This window comes from Tauraco erythrolophus, chromosome 25 (genome assembly GCF_009769465.1).
Source record: "Tauraco erythrolophus isolate bTauEry1 chromosome 25, bTauEry1.pri, whole genome shotgun sequence".
Lineage (NCBI taxonomy): Eukaryota > Metazoa > Chordata > Aves > Musophagiformes > Musophagidae > Tauraco > Tauraco erythrolophus.
Genome location: NC_141489.1, coordinates 77,699 through 94,988, shown reverse-complemented (window position 1 = coordinate 94,988; position 17,290 = coordinate 77,699). Strand labels below are relative to the sequence as shown.

At 41.6% G+C, this 17,290-nt stretch overlaps 1 protein-coding gene across 1 annotated transcript; it reads right to left on the bottom strand.

Moving 5' to 3' along the window:
• Positions 1-9,394: 9,394 nt before the first annotated feature.
• Positions 9,395-16,991, bottom strand: MEOX1 (mesenchyme homeobox 1). Its single transcript, XM_009982311.1, has 3 exons — positions 16,544-16,991; positions 10,367-10,539; positions 9,395-9,517 (listed from the first exon to the last, which is right to left on the bottom strand). The coding sequence occupies exons 1-3, from the start codon at positions 16,989-16,991 to the stop codon at positions 9,395-9,397; spliced, it is 744 nt and encodes a 247-aa protein (XP_009980613.1).
• Positions 16,992-17,290: the final 299 nt, after the last annotated feature.

Here is a 17,290-nt window from a genome sequence, read left to right as displayed (position 1 = left end):
TATCAAAAGGATCTCTTTATGCCCCAAAGAGGCAAAACAGGATGCTGCAATGTTATTTTGCTATAAAGAGTTGAAATGCCAAATTAATTGCCTTTATCTAAATAATTCAAAGTGATTTTTAATAAGGTGTTTTTTTTTGTGAAATATGGAGCAGACCATATTTCTGGATGCCCTTTTTGGACTTTTTAAAAATTTCCTTTGGCAAATCTCTGTTGGCTTCTTTTTCAAGATAGAGAGCAGTCTCAGGCCTCTGCAAAACGCAGCTTGCCATAAATTCCTGTGCTGGGTTTATGCGAAAGGGTGCTGGTAGCGGGAGGGGGGATCCACCCCCTGTCCCTTCCCGGGCTCCACAACCGGCCGGACCGATCCCCGGCCCGCTCAGACCCCGTTCCGCCAGGCCCGGGCCGGGCCATGGCGGCCTCTGCGAATGCCCGATTTAAGGCGGGGACAAAGGAGCCGGAAACGTGCTTCGTGCTCGGCGCCTGCAGTGAGGAGAGGGGAGAGGCGGGGGCTGCCCCCTCCCCACCCCCGGGCGGTTCTGCCCGCCCGGCCCGGCACCACCGGCTGAAGTTGGCCGCGGCGGCGCGGCTGGAGGCCTCGGGAGCGCCCGCGCCCGGGTGCCGCTGGGCCGAGCGATCCCGAGAGGGCTGAGAGCGGAGAGAAACGGCCACACAGCCAGCGGGTCCGTGCGGCGGGGCGGGAGGAGGTGCCGGAGCGGGACCGCCCTCAGCCCGCGGTAAGGGGCAGCGCCCCCGCAGCCTGGGCGGACTCGGTGGGGCACAGACCTACCGCAGGCCGGGGGGGAGCCCACGCTGAAGCGGAGGTGCCTGAGGGAGGTCGTAGAGAATGAGACTCCCGATGAAGTAGAGACGTATCTGAAGTTTGTGAAAAGACCCATGGTGGAGCGGGTGGCAGCTCCGTCAGAATCCATGACTGTGGTAAGAGCCCGTGCCGGAGCAATCTGAGGGGTCAGGATTGCATCCTGCGGGCAGGACTCACGGTGAAGTCTGTGGACTGCCCCATGAGGAGGGGATCCACTGGAGCAGGGAAAGGGGTGTCAGGAGTCCGTCTCCTCTGGGAAAGGAGCGGCAGTAACAACATGTGAGGGACTGACCTTCAGTCCTTCATTCCCCGTCCCTTGCGCCGCTGGTGGGAGGAGGTAGAGGCGGGAAGAAAGGAAAGGCGGGAAGTGGGAGGTGGTGTTTTTAAGATCTGGCTTTGTTTCTTGTTGTCTTCTCAAGTAACTGTTAATAAATGGATTTGTCCCCAAGCCGAGCCTGTTTTGCCCGGGACCACGGTCGGTGGGTGCTCCCTCCCTGTTCCTGTCTCTCCCTCAGCCTTTGGTTAGGTTTTTCTCCTCTCACCTCGCCGAGGGGAGCAGTGAGCGGCTGAGTGGTGGCTGAGCCGCCGCCGGGCTGAACCACGACAATTTGTGAGACTGGCTTAGAATTCTGAGACTTGCTAAGGTCTGCACTGCCCTGTTGTCTTCATCCTAAGACTGGCTGTTTTCTTGATCATGGTGTAATTACTGCAGCTTCAAAAAGGCAACGTGTGTTCTCTTCTGTCCGTCCGTACTAGCTGTATTAAGCTCTACCACCTTCTTTAGATTGGTCTGCTATAATGACCTGCACCAACGTGTTTTCTAGAAGATACACTACCCTAATAGTAGATCTATGGTAGTCTTATTTTATCCTTTCATGGATCAATCCCAAATATATAATGCCACATTTATCTGTTCATCTTTGAAATGACTGGTGTTTCCCTAGATTAAGCCAACTGAAATGCAGGGTCTTCTCATGACCGTTTAGTTTTCTGTGACTGAATTTGCATGTTAATTCCTACACTTTCATCATTTACTCACAATGTCATACAGACTAAATCAGATTTCTCTCTAAGTTGCAATTAATTAGCAGGAGAAATCTCATAGCTGGAGCTGACATCACAGCTTGAAACAACTCCAGCCCCAAATAGCTCCACTTTGCTTGAAAATGATAAAAACAGAGCAGTCTGCTATCTTAAAATCCTAAACGAGACCCAGGATGCAAGTGCCAAACTGTCTGGGACCTGGTTATTGAGGCTGGCTTTAGAACACGAGATGCTTAGAGGCTCTAGTGCCAAATTGTGGCCCTCTTATTATTGTAGCTACTACAGCAGACAGCTACAAAGGGACTCCGGATTGCCTGCTCAACACCCAGTTGTGCCACTTTGAGGATTCATTGCAAAAAAACCTTTTCCAGTTTCCTTATTTCCTCCTCCCTGACCCCTCCCCACCTCAACAACTCTGAATGCCAGTACTAGAGAGCCTATACGATAAAGAGAGGCATTGTCCATCTTCCACAGCTTTAGTACCTACTACAAGGGAGAAGACTCACAGGAAAAGCAGCTCAGGAAAGGCAGGGAGTGAATGCTTAGTTGTGTGACTGTAACTGGTTCAGACTTGTGCCCAGGAGGAAGCAAGTAATTATCTGCCCTAGAAGAGTAACAAATGTCTTTGGACAAAGAGCAGTGGTTCTGCTTGAGCAAATCCTGCAGCCAGCCACTGGATGTGTCTTGCTTGGTCTCTCTTAGCACCCTGTTTCCCAACCCTTGCAATAAACCTCTTGGAGGAGATGTAGAAGGCATTACGGCTTTTCTCTGAGTTACAGCCAGCCAATTCAAACAGTTTTACCCTTGGGGTGCACAACTCTTCCCTCCACAATCTTTGCCTCTTACGCTGTCAGGCAAAAGTACGAGCAGGTGGTTTAACAAAACATTAGCAAGAATATGCCACAGCTTTAAAAAGTGTTTGAAGAGAAACAGAGCTGTTGCTTCTAATTTTTCAGTTTGCTGTCTCTGTAATGAAATACAGTCACATCCACTTAAGTAATACCTTATGAAAAAGGAAGTGTCGTGTTTTCATTGGACACCTTTTGTTACCGGCCTTGGGGAAAAGTGCGGTTGTGAGCAAGTATCCATTCCTTAGGCTTTTCATCAGCTTGTAATCTTGTCAGAGAAGGGCTCCTTCTCACAGACACAGAGATTTGCAGCAGCAGGAGTTACTTTCTCTGGGGTCCGTAGTGATAGGACAAGGGGCAACAGTTTTCAATTAAAAAAGGGTAGATTTAGATTAGCTATAAGGAAGAAATTATTTACTAGGAGGGTGGTGAGACACTGGAACAAGTTGCCCAGAGGCTTTGTGGATGCCCCATCCCTGGAAATGTTCAGGGTCAGGTTGGATGGGGCTTTGAGCAACCTGATCTAGTGAAAGATGTCCCTGCTCAAGGCAGGAGGGCTGGCCCAGATGGTCTTTAAAGATTCTTTCCAAACCATTCTATGATTCTATTGACATGACAAAATGGTAGGAAATTCCCCAAAAGGGTGCCAGTTCATGGCTTATAGCAATCACACTAGTCATATCAGCAATTTCAAGATTATCTTAGAAAGACTGGTTCTGAAATGAAGTCCATAGGAAGTACAAGTATACCTTTTCTGCTTGGAGCTCCAAGGGTCTTGCCTAGGAAACTGTAGATGTTCTTGTCCACTGTAAGGCTATTTGAGTAGATGTGCTTGCTGTTGGGAGAGTGTTGTTTAAAATGGCACTAGATATTTGTGATCAGCTAGTCACAATTAGCAATATTTGGAAACAAAAAACAAAGAAGATGAACAAAAATAACAAAACACATTGAGTCAGTCACTCTATAATGACAGAAAACAATTAGGGAGAGAATTCATTCTGCAGTAAGTGCCAAAACACTATGAGGTGAAATTCTTCACAACCTCTTCTCTAGGCTAGCCATGGGCCTGCTGACATAAAACTTCCACATCCTCCAAAACCTTGTTCTATTCAGAAGTGAATAAAAATGTTTCCAAAATAGCAGTCTGTCACTTCTGTGTATCACTGGTGATACCACACTTGTTTCATGGACCATGTAATTTTCCACAATCCCTTAGTGGTAGTGATCGGTGAGTATCTGTCTATGTGGGACAGGCTGGTCTCAGGGGCAGGAAGAGCTTTGGTAATGACATGTGTTCTAGCAAAAAAACCCAACAACAAAATTATTACCGTGAATTTGCTATCATCAAACCATTGAAAATATGTTCCAATGGGTCATCTACCCTGTTTTCTATTCCTGAAGAATACCTGTCCTTCACTATTGCTGGATTTCTCCTTGCTCCTGTACTAAACCAGGAGCAAATAAATAAATAACGAAGAATGTAAATAGAAGAATCTGGTTTACCCTGCAACATAGACAGGATTCTCTGATGAGAGGTCTGTGCTGCAGGAAAGCAAAAGAGGCAAAGAATGTTTTGTCACTGCTGGAGCTCCTGGCATGACAGTAAGGCCTTGCAGACATCTGGTTTGGCATGAGATGGATGGCATATAGCCAAGCACAGCAGCACTTTGGCACATATTTAAAATCCTATTTTCGTCCCTGGATCTAGGACTATGTTTCTTCTACAAACCCTTTTCTTGCATTTAATTGGTAAAAGTGATAGTCTGATAAGACACGCGTGCAGACAAAGCATATCAGAATGTTATTCCACTCTGAGGAGTTACTTTCTCCAAGTAGTTTCTGTGCAATCTTCACTATACTTGTATTTCAAAGGGAATTTTCTTTTGAAGCAGATATTCTGAATATAAGTTTGTGTCAGGTGTTTAAAGACAACCTTTATTGTTCAACTCTGGAAAAAAAACCACACTTGAAGGGTTAACAGATGAGGCCAGCATGAAGTTTCTACAGAGGAATTGTAATTTAATAGTACAGTAATTTCATAGCTGTGCACAGATTCAGCTATACTGTAAGTTAACTGTTACTAGCTTCATATCTATTTTATTAATATTAGTGATTTTTATTGCAAAATTTCACTGAAGCATTTGACTGGATGGTGTACAGTGTCGTCCCCATGAGACAACTGTAATATATCCGAAAGCATTTTGGCCTAAGAAATGGCCAAATTAAATAAATAAAAGTAACCAGGACATTTGAAATCAATAGCTTTTATATTGTATCTTTGGCAAGCTTCTATATTCATTCAGGTATTCAAATTTCCAGAAACATAGCTCCTGAATAAATACTAACTCCAGGCAATAGCTGGAGACTTTCTCCCAAGTGTAACTCAGCTGAAAAATGACTAACTTCAAGCCTTGTCCTTGCAATGTAGTACCAATAACAAAACTAGCAAGCTTGAAGTGTTCTCCTCTGTCTTAACAGGGCATTGAACTAACTACCATGGGTTCATCTGTCTGCTGCAGTTGTGCTTCATCAGTGATTCTTCAAAGTTATGGACCATCTAAAGTTTTTCTAGTGGAGTTGGGGACCACTCTAAGACTTCATCAAGCATACACACACATGAGTACATGCTTTCTTAGTCACCTTTGGGTTATTTTTAAGTTGTACAAGTAGCTCCATTGACTGGAAAAATTGGTAAATGCTGTAGAAAGATGCAGAGAAACTGTGGGCTAACAATAGAGGAGTAATGGGATACAGAAACCGTGTAAAACAAATTAGGGCCTATGCTACATTGGTATCTGAGTAGGTACATAAAATGCCCATAAAATCTATGATGCCAAGGAAAGTGCTTCTCTTCCTCTATTTAGAAGATGCAGCGCAGATATAAAGAGCTACAGCACATGTTTTTGTGTTTATACAGATATCTCCATTCCCTGTGGGCTATTTTAACTGGCCTTATACGGGAAGAAAGTCTTGCTTCTCTGCCTGCCTGTGCTTCCTGTGGAAGATCTGCCAGACCTTTTCAGTGTTACGTGGGTGTTTGTGTCCTCAGATTATTTATTGAGAATCAGGCATGGGAAGCATTGCCAAACATCCCCAGGTAGCTTACTTCCCTTCTGTGAGGAGAGTAAAACCTGATGTGTATTTCTGCAAAAAAGAAGTGCAGGTCAGAGATTGTGCTCACAGATGAGACTTTGTCTGAAAGATTCTTGGCACCAGAGGTTCAGGGGTCAAATGCTTTGATGTCAGGAGTGAAATGTTCCTTCACAAAACACTAAAGTTTTAGAGTAAGCAGATGGTTTCGTGCGGAATCTGTTTAAGCGTAAGATGGTCTCACAGGTGACTCGTACCTTATTTCTCAAAAGCCCGAGCAAGAACTGTTTAGGAGCTGTAATTATGGGTACGGACTGAGATCCTATTGACTAGCTTTTAAGGAAATTAGGATGCAATAGACTATTGTTGACAGCTTCCTTGAAAGGGCAGATTTACTAGCCTTCTTTCTGTGTGAGGAGGTGAATTTGGTTTATGTTGGTAGCCGAGAGCCCAAAAATTTTCATCACAAAATAAGCTGCTTCTGCAGCTTGCAAACTTTCTAACCACAGTGGGGAGGAGTCAGTGAGTGATGTACAGTGTATAATTGGCTTAAGAGCTTGTAAGGAAATGAGTAACAAAGAACTCCTGCTCCGTAGTGTTTTGGGTTCCTGGACATGAGGGTAGGATGTCTGACTTGGCACCAGACTTCTTCACAAAAGCTGCTTTCTTCAGTGTTCGCCAAGAGCTAAACTAGTGAGTTTATTTAGAAGCCTAATCAGAAGGCACCAAGGTTTAAGCAGAGCTGTAGACATTTTCTGCTCTTGAAGTGACAGTAAACTGTAGCTTCTTATCTGAGCATGGACAATTTTTTTAGCCAACTAGTTTCATGTAACCTGAATAGTGAGGTTATTAACCTTATTAACATCAGGTTTGTAACTCAAATAATAGTGCTCTGTCATAATACACCTTAGCTTATTGCTGCTGGAGTAACTGGGATCTGGCCCTTACTTCCTATCTGCAAGATCTCAGATTAAAATACCATATCATTCACACACAAATGGCCTGGGAGGAAATTGGTAGTAGTTCAATCCCCTCCCTCCACCTACCCACCCTCCCTCCTTTTCTCCCTTTCTCTTTTTTTTTGTGCATCGAGGGGGTGTTGTGTTTTGTTCATGGTGGGTAAGAGTTGTAGGCAGGCTGCTAGCAATGCAGTGCGGGGAAGCAGACAGACAGACAGACAGACAGACAGACAGACCGCTCGCTGCCTTGTCCTGCTGGCTGGTGAGCGGCAAGCGGCTGCTGCTGCAGAGGGCTGGCTTGAAGCAGCCGTGTCCCTTAAGCTAGTAAGGAATGTCCTGCAAAGCAAGGCCCTTGTTACCCTGTGCATAAACATCAGTAAGGACATCCTGATGTTTTGTTGTTGCTGTGGAAGACTGAAAGAATTCTCAGTCTTCAGTTTGCCAAATACATAACAGATTTAATGATGCTTTTTTTAATGAGAGGTTCTCCTTTCTCCATTCTACCTGCTGGGTTTGGTTTGAAGTGGAAAATACCTTGTATAGCTTTTCACTACTTAAATTTCTTTATTTTTAAATAATTCATTAAAAAATAATTCTTTATTTTTATTTTTTTTGCACAATATATGTTCTAAACTGCTCATTTTTTCATCTGTCAAATAGAGTTTGGAAATGTTAAAGAAGGAATGTAATGGATGTTTTTTCTTAGCAGATACAATAATTGGCGCTTTGAAAAGAATATGGCATCTCTGTTCCAAAAAAAAGATTGATACTTACCTATTTTGAGGTCTTTTTCAAGTGCATTAACCACAGATAACTTCATAAACATGTCATCCAGATACGCAACTTTATATCAGCATATCTGCAGTCCATGTTAAACCCCAATAACAATGCTTCAGAGTAAGGTGAAAGGAAGATAGCATGCCATAGCTGCAAATAATGGTTACCTTTCAGATATTTAAACTGAAGTTTCAGTATTCTCAATAGTCATAATGTGATATGCAAGAGTAAAATTCTTTTTAAAATATGGCATTAGTACATTAAATAAAAAGACAAAATAAATGGAAACAGACACTATGATTTTCTAAAACTTCGTAATTGGATATACTACAAGTTTCAGCTCAAAGGGGGGATAATTTGAAGTGGAAGTGTTCTTAAGACTTCTGGTGGTGCTGTGGCAGCTTATGATTCTGTATTGGAAAGCTTCTTTTACATATTATTTATAAGAAGTATAGGCAGTTGGCTGTGTCAGCTTTAGTGGCTTTAAAGATTGCTAGTAAAGTTTCCTGGTGTCCTCAAACCCTGTCAAAGGCAGAAGTGATCACAGACACAATATGTTTACATGTTTTGAAAAGCACAGATAGTATTTGTTTGTATGAAATATTGATCGGCTGTAAACACTAAAAAAAACCAAACACAAACCAACCCACAGAAAATAACCTATTAATGGGAAGTTTGGAAAAAGTTGGTCACTTAACTGTAAATTTCATAAATCCAGATATTGATTTAGAAGACAGTAAGTAATAAGTGTAAATCCACACAATACCTAGATTAAAAGATGTTTTTATATGTAATTTAAATAATACACATGTACATGTTTATTCGGAGGGAAGTTTTGTCTCCGATGAAAAATGAAACGAGAATTTGTAGATGGTCAATTCAGTTAAATTACTCCTGATAACATTGTTTTCTGCTTCTCCTGACAATCCTGAATTCACAAAGAAAACTGTGAGTTTCCAGAGAGATTCCATAAATCCAACAGAAATGCAGCAGTGAAGAGTAGTTTTCCTTTAGTTAAATAGAATTAAATGTTGAAAACAAAATAGTGATAGCTATTGTGTAGAGCGCTTAATCTCCACTGTACTGACTGTGACATTTGGTAATGACAGCTTTGGAAAAATATTTGAAATTGAAATCTAGCAATTTAATTTCAGGATTTACAGTAAGATTGGAAGAAATCTCCCTCTGCAAAGTGCTGTCATCAACAAGGCACCTGTCCTCTTGAAATGTCAATGTTAAAGCCATCTCTTCTGAAACTGGTAAGCAGAATTCTGTGTATGTAGTTTTGGTCTCAGATTTTTATTTTGTAATCTTACTGCCTAGCCATACAGATGTTCAATTCATATTGCAAGAAAGATCAGTGATTATCAAAGTATTTATTTCTCTTAAACTAAGACACAAGGAAAATGTGCCTTGTCAAGTACAAATGCAGAATGAATAGATGTGACCCAGGAAAGGCTGGATGAGAATACAATTAAACATTATCACTTGCTGAACTCTTTCTTGCTGACTGAGAATCTGTATTTTCTACGTGTTTGAGAGCCTAGACAATATTACTTCTGGTTTATATTCAGTGGTTGTTAGCTTTTGTTCTGAGGACACATCCGTAGTAGTAAGAAATTTCCAGAGAGTTAAATTCATTCAGACAAAAACTAAAATTATGCCCTCCTTTGGCTTTTTTCCCCTGCATTCATTAATTGCCTCTGTAACCGAAACGGTCATACACCTTTTAAAGACTCAGGGCTACAGGTTTTGCAAGCAGAATCATCTCATGATGTAGCTGACCCAGAGCAGTGTTGCATCCACTTTCTGATCAATTAGTTTCTCCATATTCCTCTCCCATTGCTGCAAGGACTAGTCAGAGCTGGGGGAAGCTGCAGAGTCCACATCTTCTGTGTCATGTTCATGTGGGGACGCTGGTTGACCACCTTTAACACGTTTCCACTTCATCCTTCTGTTTTGAAACCATACTTTGACCTGGGTGATAAAAAGGAAATAATTAACTTGATGCCTCAATCTGAGCTGTGTAAGCAAACCTATGCATATATATGTGTATCAATAGACAGATGTTTTGTGTAATTCTAGAAGAAGGGGTGAAAGGAACCTCACAAGTTTAAGTAATCCATCTCTCTAACAAAGGCAGGAACAATTCTTTCTAAACTGTTCCAGGCAGATGTTTCTCTGAGACCTGCAAAGGTAGTACAAGTGTTTTGCCTAGAATCTGTCTTTATGTCAACTAAGCACGTCAATCCAATGGGCACAGTGCATCTAATGTCTTTTAACATCTAGTTCATCCAATCTAATGCTTTAGGAATTGTAATTTGCTTCACTTAATTGAGCAATTCCTGTATTGTCCACTAAGCTTTAATAAGGAAACCCTGACTGAGAACAGAAATATCTTTCTCCACGCAACTCTGTATTTTTGTCTTTCCTATCACCTCAAAATACTACCTGATCCAGGAAGAATGCATATATCAAACATATATAATTCTAATAATTCCCTGGTAATCACAGCCTAAGGTGATATCCATATTCCATCTGTAAGCCTTGACATAGCAGTATGTACCAAGGAGTGGTAGTAAACAACAGCTCATTAGATATCAGTTATTCCCAAATGTGTCTTTAGTTTAGATAAACATTACAACATTTATTAACTACTTACAGAAATCTGTAACAAATGTGTTTTAAAAGAATGTGGAGACTTTGTATTAAAATACCTCTGTGCCATTGTAAAAGTACACCCTCGAGTAACATATCTTGCTTTTAGCTTTAGGGAGAAGTGTGGGGAGGAAGAATAAGCTGGGGAGGCAGGGATTCAGGAAGTACTTGTCTCTCGGTGAGATCCAGGTTCACAGCTATCTCATATCTCCTGAGCCTCGTCAAGTAGTTATGGTGGGCAAATTCGGCTTCCAGCTCCCGTAGCTGCTCCTTTGTGAAAGCTGTCCTTTCCTTCCGTGATTTGCTGCTTGTTTCTGCCTTGTTGCTTGAGTTCTGGTTTTCTAAGAGGCAAGCACACATGTGTAATTTGCAGTTACATTGATCCGTGTGAACCTGTGTATTGCAGACATCTGATAGAAACTACTAATTGAAATGCTCAGTAGAAGTTTTAAGAAGTTTGTGTTATGGCCCCTCAAGCTCAGCATGACTTATCAGTGTCGTTCGTCTCAGGTTCAAGGGGACAAAGGTGGGACAGCTCAGAGTCAGGAAGGGATGTGTTGTCAAAACTGCAGAAGTGCAGGCCTGGATCTGTAAGGTCAGAAATGAGCAGCTATGGGAAGGAAGCTCTCATTCCTTGTGATCATCGCATTGAAATACTTTCCTTCCCCACATCTTTACTTTCATTCCTTGTATACATGTTATCACTCTCTTCTGATGTACCAAGCAACAGGCAGCAAAGCTAGCACTTTCTGTATATGATGTGTAATGCGTTATGAGGGCATGGTGATGACCTCTAGTGCAGGGTGTGAGCTAAAGTCACTTAGTAAGCAGATGGCCTGGAAATATTGTGCGTGTGAGGAATATGGTGAAACAAGGAACACCAGACAAACCAGTGTTCTTTGAATTGGCACATGATACTCTAGACTTTGAACTTCTTCTAATCCTTGCTAAATGAAAACTACAAGGAGGTCTGGTATCTGTGTGCATGATTGGCCTCAGTATCATCCTTGTCACCGTGCTGCCCTGAAAAACTTCTTTGGTATTTGTGCACTTGGCAGCAATGTGCTCAAGAGTCATACTTCAAAGCCAAATTTAAAGTCGTAGCCAAAGGGATGCCACACCAATTATGCTAAAAAGCAAACACAAACTGACTTTGCCTGACAAAGCCTGTGGCAATCTTTTTTTTTTTTCTTTCATTTCCTTTTTTGAAAAAAAAAAATTATTTATTTTTCATCTCCTGTGCTTTTAAAACTGGTGCTTGTGAAGAATCTCCAAACAATGCAAGGAAAAATGTCCTCATTTCAGCGAGCAAAGCCCAAACTGCCAATCTTTCAGAGAGTCAGTTTTACCAGCTCCTTGACTCTTTCTCTCCTCTTGCTCCTGTGATTGGCTAGATTCCCTGATCTGAAGATACTAGTAGGTTTTTGTGACGGTGACAATTAATTACTTAATTTTTGTGTGTAACTAGTGTGCAATGAAGGTCTGTGCGTCCTAGCATAATATTTGTACATAGAAATTTTATACAAAATGGTAGAAAGAGTACAAACTGCAGTATCATCTTCTAGATGTCCCTTTGGTTGCCAAAGTAATAAACCTGGAAGAATCTGTCAAGTGTGACTGTAGGCTTCATGACTGATCTGATCTTAGCTCCGTCCATCAGAAACGGAGAAGTCAAACATAGCTCCCATTAGTGATAATGTGCACAGGGACTAATGCATCACATGCTGCAGCTGTATTGCTCCCCATTTCAAGGAAATTAGACTTGTTTGCATCAACGATGTTCTTGCTACTTATTCTTCAAAAATCCCCAGATAAAGTTGGGGAAAGTATGAAAACAAACCCTGCAAGTTTCTCCCCATGCTTTTGCCCATAATTGTACAATTCCCTTCATTCTCATCTCTTACTGAACAAACACACTCTTACATACTTCCCAAAGGCTGACAAACGCGACTTTTGAGAGAGTGGTGGGGAAGCGGGGTTTGAAGTGTGGATCCCCTGCTGGCAGCTTTGCCACAAGCTTCTGGGAACCTTGGTCTCAAGGGCTTCCCCCTGGGTCTCTGCTCCCCTAGCAAACACGTGGAGCAGTGAAGCAGCTCTGCAATGCCAATAACTCCCTGCAGGAACTAAAGCCACCTCCATCAAGTTAACCTGGGATAAAAGTAGCTAATGCAAGCTGAATAAATATGTGAGCTCTCTGCTTAGCCCTGTGCAAAGGACGTCCTTTCTAAGAGGCGATTTCACCAGTCTTAATCTCAAAAACAATGTTTAAAATAGCTAAGTATTTCTGGGAATAGAGCAGGATGTGTAGCTTGGATCCTGTCATCAGGCTGCATGCCACATGGTGTTGTAAAAAGATATATGGTTATTCATGGCTGCAGGTTTTGTGATATTTGAAAAGTGGAAATTGGTCCTAGTTGCCTCAGAGTTTTGACAACAGAATGTGGAAAATGGCAAATGTTGCGTGAAAGGACAAATTAGCTTTGAAAAATTTTCCTACTGTACTGCCAGTTTAAAAAAAAACCCACAAACTGCTGCTCAGAAATCACAGGAAGGCCAGTGTCTCTACCATGGAGCATGCATACTTGCAGGATCCCACCCAGTTTCATTGTGGTTGAAGTGAACCACTGCATTTCTCTAGGGCTGCAGCAAAATATGTGTAGGAACCCAAATGGTACATGTTCCTATAGTATAAAGTTTCCAAAACAAAAACCGTGTCAGGCATTAATATATATACATGGGTGTATGAAGAGGCAACCCGTTCCCTGCAAAACAACAGGCCAAATTCAGCATTTGGAGCTGGTCAACAGAAGTTGGCTTTGCTTTGTGTTTACAAGCAGCATAACTGAATCGGAGTCTGGTCACGTGAAGTAGTACTTACTCTCCCTCACTGGGTTGAACTGATCTACTAACAATGGTCAGTAAATAATGCTTTGGAGGAAGGCATAAGGACTTTGTGCTGTGCAGATACAGGACTTTGGCACCACAGGGGGTACTTCTGTTGCTCAGAGAACAGCTTAGGCACAGAAGTACAGAGGTTGCTAATGCCTTCACATGGAGGATCCTACCTGCTTGTTAGATGCTTGTGGTGATCCACAGCCCAGATCAATGCACCTCCTGTTATTCTGCAAACTGCCATCGATGTGTGCAATTTTCCCCTCAGTAGAAGGAAGTAAAATAGACATACGAAGCATCTGCACAATGTTACTTTTTTCCCCATACTAAAGACTTTGAGGGCATATTTGTTCTGAGTGATTAAATCAAGTGGTAAGACACTAATAGTTTTTCATGTTACGAAACATAAAATTCTGAAAGCTATCAGGAACATTGGCCAAGTAAAGTGACCTCATAAACAGTGGATTCATTTGACAGCTGATGATAAGGTATTCAGAAGTTACTTCAATGTGCACCTCATGGACTAATGCTCAATGGAGGGTGCACGCAGGGGGCTCTGACACGTGATGTTCTGCACCCAGAACACTTTAAACTGAGCAGGGACTTGCCTGTGCATTGCTTTTCAGTCCTTCTCAGGTTATCTGCTGCTCCCTGCTGCTGTCTGCTCTTACTTACTGCTTTTTATGCCACCATGACTTCAAATGGGAATCGCAAGCTTAGAAAATCCTCTTTACAGTTAGCGGCAAGACTGAGAAGAGTTGGCAGGCAGGAATTCACATCAGCTCTACACATTTTAATACAAAGTTTTCCAGAGTTCTTCAGTCAAGTGTTAAGGGAGCTATCACGCACTGTTATCACATTCTCATTTCTACTGCAACCTCACTAACATTCTGTATTGTTACATTCACATAAAATAAAACTGTCTGAATTCTGTTATATATTATATTACGATTGCTGGAGAACTAGGGACTTCAGATGCATCATAATGCAAGTACAATTTAGCACAGGTCAGACACAAACTTTTATGAAAATTTTATTTGAAAATGTTAACGGCTGTGGCTTGTGGATGGACAGCGCAGGCAACTGTCAAAGCTAACACTAGATTAACTTATATCTTCAGGTCGTTTGGTGAGCCTGTGAAGACTTCATATGGCATCTAAGTAACTAAAGTCTGTAGAGGAAGGGAAGGGGGTGTGCGTGTTTATCCACAAGTATTTGTAGTAGATGCCACTGTTGTTATTACCATAACAAAGCCATTTAAAAAATGTTTTTAATATATCTGTGCTTCAAAGAAAGTTTTAGAGATTGACAAACTTGTTTATTATTTTTACACTGTTCTGCTTATTTGTCTGAGAAATATGCTTACTTTAGACTTTTCTCAGAACACTCTGCAAAGAGCCATGTTCCAAAATCTTCACTGTGTACATTGTAATAACTAGGGTCTTCGCAAGAACCAAAGGTTTTGCATGCACTAGTACAAATCATGGTAATGCTGTATCTATATTGCAATTCAGGTAAAATTGGTGATGGATAAGGCTACAACTAAAGGAAAATAAATTATTTTGTAGGTCAAGTGATTTCAATATATTTTTCTTTACTAGCCCAATCTCTGCAGAGAAGGTTCTGGGTACCTAGATTTTTTTCTAAAAAGTCAAGTAAAATTCTGAAGAGGAGAGAAAAGAGTTATGTTCTGCTTAGAATAAACAATTAGTATGTGATGTGTCTAGCTGCATTTCTAGAACTGCTGTAAAAGTGAAGAAAGTCACAATAAAATAGCTCATAGACTTTCCCCTCATTCGTTTTATTTCGTCTGAGGACAGAAGGAAGGAAGAGCTTGCAGGAGGCATATTAAATAATTCTATCTGCTGTCTGGTAAGTGAAGAAGGGACTGAAATGAAAAGCCATGGAATCCCCTGTGGGATGTTTTAATTATTCTGCATTTGCTAAAGTAACAACTTGTACAGACAGCAACAGTTGCTAGAAGACAGGAAACACCATACCTTTCAGTGATGTCATTGCTTACACCTCCACTGTAAGGAAAAGTATACGGGACAGCAGCAAGTATGAAAGGAAGATGTTAAGGGTGCTGGTAATAGAGAACAGAAGGAACATTTGTCTTCTACTTAAAACAGGGAGATGTGCTTTGGAATCAGTCTCTTTAAGAATAACGATATCTCTCTAATCTGAGTATACTGAAATCTGCTGTTTACCTACGAGTAGCAAATGTTAGAATAAAAGCGTTGTTTGCTTTTCCTTTTTTTTAAAAAAAAACTTCTTTGCACTTGGATTTTGGGGAATTTTTTGCTCCAAACATGCTTTTTCAATAGAAATGAACTTAAATTCTACAAAGCTGAGTTTCTAAAGAAAAAAATCTGATAGCTGAGGGGAGTAAACTAGATTCTGGGCATAAAGAGGTTTGGAATATTAGTTTATGTGTTCCCTAACAGCCTATTCATATTGGAAGAGAACAGAGATTAGGACTAATTGTGTGACAGGGAGAGCACGAATACAAGCTCGTTGTTTAAACTGCAAAATGGAGAAATGAAAGTTGGATTAGAGGTGGCTCTTCTGTAGCCAACCTGTAAAATCTACAAATAAATAAATAACTATTTTTATTGCTACGTTCTCTACCTGTAAAATGGAGATACTGGCAGATGCTCCTCACTTCATAGCTGTGGCAAAAGGCATACTGTAGCTTATAAATGAATGCTATAGCACGTGAATGCATATATGCATCTTAATTTTTAACAGCTTCCTTAGGAGAAAACAATTTTATGCATATTTCACATATCTGGATTTGAGACAGTGGCAAATCAGAGGTTATATAACTATGAAATTATTTAATATTGCACTGTAGAATGAATGCGTTTTGCTAGCTAGGATGACACAATGAAAACTGCCTACGTTTTCTGCATTCTTGGACACTGTACTGATGGGCAAACTTTCACTACCTCTGGTTTCAAGATAAAAACATTTAATATTTAGTGAGGCCAAACAGAATTTATATCTAAAGGGAGACTTCGCATCTTGTACTTCTTACCATAAACTGAGATGTCAAAATCTTAGTCTACCGTTTCCAACTAACACAGGCAGCTCAAGATGAGGGATCTTTCCTCTTTGATGGACAAATGGCAAGTATGCAGTCTATAACTCCACATTCTAGGACTTTCAGCTCAGTGTACATGCCACGTGATTCCTGTTTAGTTACAGCAAATGTGCATTTTGCTGGTGAGTAAAATGCCTGGTTCAGTAAACAAGATCTGCAGGAGTGAAATACAAACACCAGAGGTCATCAAAGAATAAGCCATTTAGTTTGAGTATCCTATTGTGTATTTTTCCCCAGTCAAGAATTGCAAAACGTTTTCCTTGCCAGTTTTATTTAATTCCTAATCTTACAGGTCCTCTCATACTATAGCCTGTACTATCCCAGAACCCTGCTTTCGTGTCACCTACCTGAGTTTTCCTTTTTTCTTTTGGACGACTTTTTCTCAGTCTCATTTGTAGTATTTACTGGTGCCTCTTCATCTTCATTCATACCCACGGCTGCACTCACTAGATTTGGACTGCTGCCTTCTGACTCCCCAGAACCCAAGGCCAGTCCTGGATTTAGTCGCCTTCTGGCCTCAGTTGCTGCCAAATGCCAGTCAGAGTGTTGGAAAGAGGGGTGCTGCTCCACAAATGCCCACTCCTCACGTGGGAAGCTGTGGGGAGCAGTCACCAGGCAGGAGGTTGAGAAATCGGAGTAAGTAGCAAAATCTGATTTTTGATGGAAGAACGGTGCTGGTGGATAATGGTTCAGCCCCGAAGCTGTGGTGACATCCGCATGGGTGCTTCGCAGGCACCCCCAAAGTGGGGCAGGAGGTTGTGGACTGCGCATGCAGCTGCTGCTGGTGGGATCCATTCGCCTCCAATCCTGTCCACACTCCAATGTTCGTGACTGGTTATAGCTCAGGCTTCAAAATCAGAAGAGGAGCAGAGGGGAAACCTTCCAAAATTTACAGAATGGGTTTCCTCCCTAAACAGCAATTTGTTTGTGGGTTTTATGCTGTTGCAGATTTGTTACTCTGGGAACTCGTCTCAATGTCTTCATTGTCCCAACTGGAAGACAGTAACCAGACTCATGCAGTGGTTGCCCTGAATTGCTTCCTAAGGCCTGCAGCTTGCTTCCTTGTGAAGTGCTGGACATGTGTGAAACACTTT